General features: G+C 41.1%; 1 protein-coding gene across 2 annotated transcripts; it reads left to right on the forward strand.

The window, feature by feature from the left end:
* The first annotated feature begins 151 nt into the window (after positions 1–151).
* npl (N-acetylneuraminate pyruvate lyase (dihydrodipicolinate synthase)) lies at positions 152–7,807 on the forward strand. 2 transcript variants are annotated; one of them, XM_085398544.1, is made up of 12 exons: positions 152–299; positions 516–598; positions 765–838; positions 2,423–2,510; positions 2,685–2,742; positions 3,576–3,651; positions 3,744–3,836; positions 3,950–4,095; positions 4,184–4,230; positions 4,325–4,409; positions 4,504–4,543; positions 4,632–7,807. In XM_085398544.1, exons 2-12 carry the CDS (start codon positions 519–521, stop codon positions 4,772–4,774), a joined length of 930 nt encoding a protein of 309 aa, XP_085254670.1. In that variant the 5' UTR covers positions 152–299; positions 516–518; the 3' UTR covers positions 4,775–7,807. The 2 variants fall into 2 exon arrangements, with proteins under 2 accessions (XP_085254670.1, XP_085254671.1); XM_085398545.1 differs by having other exon boundaries at positions 166–299; positions 498–598.
* The last annotated feature ends 205 nt before the right edge of the window (positions 7,808–8,012 follow it).

Genomic DNA, 8,012 nt, shown 5'->3' on the forward strand with positions numbered 1-8,012 from the left:
TCACAAGCAACAGAGTTGCTGTCCGATATGTGTGTGCGTGAAGGTGAGGAAGGTATTTAATTTGAAATATTTTAATATAAAAGCGGATAAAGTTCATATTTACTTGTTATCCAATCCCCCCCCCAACTAACTACATTTCCCATGAATCTTTGCGATGTCCATTGACGTTTAGTTGTTTGATGTTCACGTGACGAGCATTTCAGCAAATCCCTGTCCAAAAAAACAAGTTATAACCAGAGATCCACTTCCCTTAAAACTAAAACCTATGCCAGCGCCTCCCAGAAGGAAAGACCGTGCAGGTAAGCTGGAGATCGTCTTTGGAACTGCTTTTGATGCTCCATAATTTCCTTTTCATAGTATATCAGTTTACAGCCATTCTTCTGTTTACACACCGTGCCCCAGCGCTCTGTGGTGTATTATAAAGTTTGTGAGTGTGCTGATGTCAAAGGCTGTGTCTCGCCTGTTTGTTTTGCGGTGTTTCTTTTGTTTCACTCCAGTGTGCCTTTCTATGCCAGAACATGTCTATCATGGCTCCTGCCGCCGACAAAAAGCTCACCGGACTTGTTGCAGCCACATTCACTCCGATCACCAGTCAAGGGTAAGGGGATCTGAAGCCTCTTTCCTCCTGTGTGTCTGTTCAGTAAAAGTGTGTGAGATGTATTGAAACTGGGGAGGCGCAGGGACGGGCATCTTACACACCTGTTGTCAGGTATTGTTATTTGCCACATGTGTAGGTCTATATTTTTCACATTCTCCCAAAACAGTGAAATCAACCTATCAGTGATTGGACCTTATATTGACTACTTGAAAGAGAAGCAAGGTGTAAATAACGTGTTTGGTAAGTTTACCTGTGGATTCTTTCTTTTTATATTTGTGTTTTTTTTCTGTATCCCCACCTGAATCAACTCTAATATTGCATGATTCATCCGCTGATTTGTATACATACTGTTGTTTTACTGTGGTAGATATGTTGCTCCTTTGTTAATCACATTCCCTGGTGTAAAAATAATCTAAAGTATGTTTTTATATGTAGTCAGAGTTGGATAAAACCATAGCAAGTTAGCTGAATTGCACAACTCAATAAAACATTATTGACTTCTAATAAAAATCCCATGTAAACATTTAACTGATGATTCCTTCTGAGTATAATATCCAGCTCTTTAGAAACTTTCCATCAATTTTTACTCAAATTATTGCCTTTATGAAATATTGTATATCACACCTATCATATCCATGCAAGAATGCAACACACTGGTCTCCTGCAGCTGCTGGGGCGGCGTATTCAAAATTAGTCCCAGCTAATGCATACCTTTGGTGTGAAATTTCCACAGATAAACAGAGAAAACAAAGAGTTACCGCAAAAATCAACTCTGGATTATGAATGCAATGTTTTTGTTGAACTTGCAGTGACGTGTGGCTGGAGGCAAAATAGCCCAGAGAAAAGAGTGAAACATGCAAAGAAACCCCACTCAGTCTCAACCTTTGAATATCCCTTTGTGTAATCTGATTGGTGGGATTATTCTGCAGTTTTCCTGCTGTGTCCAGTCCACAAAACACTAAAAACCAGGTGCCGTGAGGCCGTTATTGCACCATTGTTCCTCGAGGAAACCAACCTCCACAGGGTGCCTTTTTAATGCTGCTGTGAGCTGTTAATGAAGACCATTGCTTCCCCGTGTAATAATATTCCTGGAAAAAGGGCACATTGGTCTTTACGCTTGTTATTTGCAGTTTAAGCATTCGTCTTCAGTTCAGACACTCATCCTTGAAATTTCTGCACAAGCTGAAGTAGATTCCCACGTCTCGAGTGCCGACTGTTATCTGCGGCTCTTTTGGTGGCACATACATGGAGAAAAGTTTAGACAATGTCAAGATCCTGCCCTTTCCTCTGCACAGCTCTCCCCGTGAGCCAGGCGTGACTCTGAAATGCTTACCGCTTCATTTTCCACTTCACCAAAAGCCCTTTGAATCACTATAGCTCAGCCTGAGCTTCTCCTGTGTTAACGTCTCATTTCCACACTACTTTCTGTGAGTGCTTAGTCAGCAGAGGATGTTTGTGCTGATCTTTGTACCTCATTGTGTTTTTATGCTCTTCCAGCTCTATTTAATTTCCCCATCATTGTCTGCACCACTGCTTTCTAGACTTGAAATAGTTTTGTGCTGTGAATTATCGCACAGTCAGCAGTCTGTGGCACAAGTTCCACGATGACTGGTTCGCCGTGGCGGTTTCCTTCATTTCTTACAGTTTTTCTATCCTTTGCTGAAGCGGTGGCAAGTGGGCTGTGCTAGACTATTATAGGCTACGCCATCCTTTTATGTCTATTTATTGACATGCTTTTTGATCTTGTTTGGTTTTTAAGACTGAGAATCTTGAGATTTAAGTTTCAGTGATGTGGATCTTGGACAGACGTTTCTTTGCTTGCAGTGAATGGCACCACGGGTGAGAGCATGTCTCTCAGTGTGGAAGAGAGGAAGCTCCTGGCTGAGGAGTGGTGTCGAAAAGCAAAGGGCAAGTGAGTCATCGCAGGCAATTGGATTTTTACTCAAAAACCCCCCAAAAATTACGCAAAGAAACAATCGAACAAGCACATGCACATTGTAGCTATTCCCTAGAGTCACCATGGGCTTTAAAGTGATAAGTATACAGTTAAAAAATAGATATTGAGGAAATGTTCTCCTCTCCACAGGATGGATCAGGTGATTGTTCATGTTGGCTGCCTGAGTCTTAAAGACACCCAAGAACTGGTGAGTTATGTCATGATTCCATTTTCTGTCGAGCTCCTGTGTGAAAATATGTTTAAATTTAGTAACACAGGGTTAAAGTGGAGTTTCCGCCACATTGACCTAGTCAGGCAGTATTGCAGGCTTAGCCTTGCCTTAACCTGAGGTATACACAACATGGCCATCAGATAAGTCAGATTTAATATTAGCGGTGTTCAGGCACCACATGTGCCTGCAGTAAAAATAAAACACTGTTTCTATATTACTTTATATTAAATGTGTTCAGTTTAAATGGTAAAGCTATTGAAATGTGAGGCAGTCACTGTGTTGCAGGGGGCCGAGTCCAGGAAATATCTGGTCCCAGTCAGCGAATAATCTGGCACATGACGTCCTGTGTGACAGTCACATGTCAGTTAAAGAACAGCATGTTGTTCGGTGCGGGTTAGAGGTCCGTTCATTGTGTCACAACCCTGCTTAAAAGAGGCTGACAAAGAAGTCAACAAATCAAACTTATGTGCGTGTGTGTCTGTCAGCACATGAGCGTGCATGCAAGGCCTGAGTGCACAGTAAGTCTGAGCGAGTGTGTCAAAGAGGAAAAAACAGCCAGTGAGGAGGAGAGGAGAGAGCAGACTGTGAGGCCTGGTTTAAAGTCTCCAGAGCACATGATGTCACACATCACGTGACCAGTCAGATGTTATCAGGCAATGGCGTTTATTGTGGGGATTATAAATCTATTCAGAATATCCAAATGTCATAGGTAATAATTTGCCTTGTTATTAATATCTAATGGAGTTTCTTTTCTTTTTTAGATAATTGATAATCCATTCATTTCCCATCTTTCATTGTCCTTCTTCCAGGCTCACCATGCAGCACAGATTGAGGCCGATGGTATAGCAGTCATTGCTCCGTCCTTCTTCAAGCCCAGCAGTGCAGGTGTGTGATGTTTTTAGACATGCATATTGCAGCATTAATAACACATTTCATACATGACAACATGCATCTCTTTTCTTGTCACCCCGCTTCAGATGTTTTGAGGACCTTTCTCCAGGAAGTGGCTTCAGCTGCTCCAACTCTGCCCTTCTATTATTATCATGTCCCATCAGTCACTGGTGTCAACGGTGAGGCAGTCTGAGATTTGGACATTTCTAACCATTTAAATTTTTATATGTCTTTTATAATGTGGGGTTTTTTTTGGGGGGGTTTTTTTTTCCTGTTTGTTTTATTTCTTCAGTGAACGTGAGAGAACTAATAGAAGGTATTGAGAAGGTCATCCCTTCCTTTAGAGGCGTCAAGTTCACTGGGAGTGACCTGATGGACTTGGGCCAGTGTATCAGGTACATTCCGCCTCACTGGTCAGTCCTCTATGGCATAGACGAGGTCAGTCTTTCCTCTTTTTGTAGCATGTTGTCACTTTAACCTTAGCCATGGAACTATCCTAAAAAATGTAATTCGTTTAAAAAAATAGCAACTTCTAGGAGCTTTGGTAATGGGAGTCCATGGAGCAGTTGGCAGGTGTGTATGTGTGTGTGTGTGTGACTTTTCATTTGCACGATGCTCTGTCTTTATTCCTTCTCTATGCTCAGTAGTTTTATTTCTCTGCACGCAGCACATATAATTACGTAGGATGTCACGTCAACAAGCTCATATCGGCGTTCGAGACCGGCGACCTCGTCCAAGCCAGGACGATACAGGTACTGCTGATCTCTCTACCGCTGCTGTGTGTCCTTGATCATTTGTACCACTTTGCTCACATCTGTACATCTTTAATCTGATTTCCACGAGCAGTTCAAGATTCAGGAGCTTGTGAGTTTTGCCATCAAACTTGGTAAGTGATAGCTTTGCACTGACATAGTAATCCTCTAATGGTGTCTTTTTTTCCCCTGCATTTTATAATGTGCTGTTGTTGCTGACAGGTTTTGATGTGGGAGTAAATAAACAGTTGATGAACGAGCTGTCGGGCTTGGATCTGGGACCCCCTCGTCTCCCGGTGATGACATGTCCAGCTGCTCGTGCTCTGGCCATCAAACAGAAATATGACAGTATCTTTCCTGAATAACTTGAACATGCTTGAACATCCCTCATTCCAATAATAGATTACACAGACTCTCTCCAAAGAGTTTCTCCATATTGTTAGGTCTTTACCCAACTGTGTTAAGTGTCCTCGTATTAGTTAACTGCGAACATGGCATTATACAGGACTGTGCAAAAGTCTTGAGCCACCCTTCATTCCTTTATATTTTCCTTCCAAGGAGCCAGACTTTCTTGTAATCTTTAAGTTCTCGAGGCTTTCAGAAAGCTGCTTATTCACTCACCTGTGATCCAGTCCTTGCACCTGAGCATTTCCAGAGGAATGTGAATGATTCAAGTGTGAAAAGGTTCCTAACTCAGGGAATGAACCAGCGATGTGTCAACAGAGAATAAATGTTAAGTTGGATCTTTAGGCACATAATTTGTTCAGCTGAATCTAGGGCTGCCACAGATGATTATTTTGATAGTCGACTAGTCACCGATTATTTTTGCGATTAGTCGACTAATCAGATCATGCATCCACTGGACGTACAAGTACAGCTTATTGCACCAGCATGCATCTGCTCTTATGTAACTATCATTAGCTTACAGCTTTAAGTGTTTGAGGTATGTGCTAACTAAAAAATAAAGACAAGATGATAATTTATTGAATTTAAATGAAATTTGCAGATTGTTTCAGTGGAGTTTAATAAACTCCTTGCTCCTTGCTATCTAAAATATAACAGGACACCGGAGTATACTCTCGAGCATCTCACACTTCTGATAATCAGTTGTCTGCTTGAGGTTTATTCAGCTATCTTAAAACTATAATTTTAATCTCAGCCAAACCGATTTACTCAGGAACAAATAAAATACTGAAAATATGTTAAACGTTTATTTTGTGACCCAGAAAGAATAATAAGAGTAGTATTAAAACTAACTAGCTGCCACCAATGTTGGAAACTGAGCAAGGCCGCGATAGGCCGCGCTATGAATTCTGGGACACAGTTTTTTCTTCTTCGGGTTTAACAGCAGCTGGCATCCTTATACATGCAGTGCTGGCATTTTCTGTTTTGGTCGGTTATTACACTTAAATCCTACTACTTATTCCTGCGTCTTTTGGGATCCTACAAAGCTTCAAACGACGCGTTGACTATTAAATTAGTCATCGACGATTTTGATAGTCGACTAATCTGAGCAAAGTGGACAGAAGAAGTCTCACCTGCTGCAGATGAACAGTATCTGAAAGTCATGTCCTTAAAAAAAACATGAAATACTCCAGCAAAGACCTGACACAGAACCTGAGAGATGATCTGGATCTCCAGCTGATCTCTGCCTTATTAGTCTCAGTGGAAGGGCGACTGTCAGGAAGCCGTGCTTAATGAAGGGAAACAAGGGTATGGCGGAGGTATGAAACTGGACTGAAAATCAGTGTAAACAGGTCTGATCGAGTGAAGAATCCAAATTTGACAGTTTAGTTCATTATTTTGTCAATAAGTACAGAGGTACACCAGCGAGATGGTGCTTCGTCATGTCTGTGAAGGTTCTCAGTCATCCAGGTCATCGTAGTCTAAGAAGCTTGGAAAGAAAAGTGTCTGAACTTCTTTAAGTTTCCTTGAAGACGGTTCACCTCTCATCCGAGAAGCTTCTTCAGTTCTAAGAGCAATTGGTGGTGAGTCCCAGATTTTAAGCACTATAGGAGTGTCACCACAATCAATTGCTCTCAATCAAAGCTCAGAGGTAGAAACATCCAAGAAGCCTGGAGAACGATTCCTGAAGATCCTCACAGAGATGACAGAGAGCTGCTCAGAGTTCAGACTATGCTAAAGGATAAAGGTGCTAAACATACAAACTCAGTTTTTGCCTTATATGCTGTTTTTCCATGTATGTTTGAAACAATCGCTGTACCCGTTTCAAAATTTCATAGCAAAATATGAAGAAACAAGGGGTGGCTCCAAACTTTTGCCATGTACTGAGTAAAATAAAAATTTAATTCAAAATAAAATACTCCAGTCATACACTGTTTAACTACAACATTATAGACTGAATATTGAGTGGGCTAAACCTATGCCAGAAAAACACAGTGAGGCGTGAACAGGAGCCCTCTGAGCTGTTGGATCTTGGCCAGCAGTGGGCTGCAGAGACGAGCCTCGTTGGATTGGAACAGCTCTGACACATCCTCCACATTCTCGATCAGAAGCTCCAGGCACCTGGAAAGCTTTTTTTGTTTATGTATCTTTAGCCATTTTTTAGGAGTATATTTGTGTACTAGGACCTGCGGTTTACCAGCAGAACATCACATTGTAACACACTAACATAAAAAAAATCAGTTATTCCCCTCATGTAGGAGTGTTTTTCAGCTGCTCTGTAACCAGATGTTTCACATTACCAAACCTTTAATGTTCGAGGTGTAAGCAGGCGAAACAGGGCAGAAGTAAAAATCTTTTTTGTTTTTTGACAGCCACATGATGTGTTTGTAGCGAGCGTATGTATTTTTCTGGGCATTCTCCACTGACTTCAAAGGTTTGCTCTTTTAATGTAATATGGAAAAAATGATGCTGTAGAAAATGTAGCACCGTTTTTACATTTGTGAGAATGGAGACCGTCACAAATCAGCAGTGTTATCCTGGTCTTACTGTTTGAAACCATGACTGAAGCTGATTTGACTCATGTCAGTGCTCCTATTTAAGACGCATGGAATGACATTTTAATAACAACTGGAAATGATCTCTTTATAGTACAAAAGTTAAAAAGTGGGCATCATTGCTTCACTTCTCGACTTATTGTGAGGTTCAAAATGTACTTCAATTGAATACAAAATTGAAAATGACAGTTATGACGAGCTGTATCCGTGAGAGACAGGATAATGAAGACGGAAGTTAAGTAATATGACCTGTTGAATGAAAAGGTGTCGGACACTATAAAGATCCTAATGATGAAAGGGAGCATTGAACACATGAGAAGAATGAGGCCTTGATTATTTTTGATTATTGTTTACTTTCTGTCTTAAAAGGGAAATGTACTGTAACTATAACAGTCAGGCATTTATTACTAATAAAGGAGTTTATCTCTTTGCTGATTAGCACTGATCATGTTTCTTTTAGTCTTAGTAGAGACTAACTGTGGAAAACTGAGTACACGGTCACCAAGTCCATAGGACCAGAGAGGGTATCGGCCTGGTGCTGCTGATCAAATGCACTGCAATATGATTATCAAGTGTGAGAACTTCTGTGAAGGCAGTTCAGATGGTTTAATGCCAGGAGCGGACGCTGCAGACCTTGCAATTC

This window comes from Rhamphochromis longiceps, linkage group LG23, assembly GCF_057381845.1.
Source record: "Rhamphochromis longiceps isolate RC_006_pf linkage group LG23, R_longiceps_female_GT1.1, whole genome shotgun sequence".
In the NCBI taxonomy this organism is placed as follows: Eukaryota; Metazoa; Chordata; class Actinopteri; order Cichliformes; family Cichlidae; genus Rhamphochromis; species Rhamphochromis longiceps.

Excerpts from the sequence above, each read along its gene's own strand:
- npl (XM_085398544.1), top strand. The coding sequence starts at position 519 with ATGTCTATCATGGCTCCTGCCGCCGACAAAAAGCTCACCGGACTTGTT. Across the intron at positions 2,743-3,575 it reads TTAAAGACACCCAAGAACTG|GCTCACCATGCAGCACAGAT; the intron begins GTGAGTTATGTC and ends TCCTTCTTCCAG. Across the intron at positions 3,652-3,743 it reads CTTCAAGCCCAGCAGTGCAG|ATGTTTTGAGGACCTTTCTC; the intron begins GTGTGTGATGTT and ends ACCCCGCTTCAG.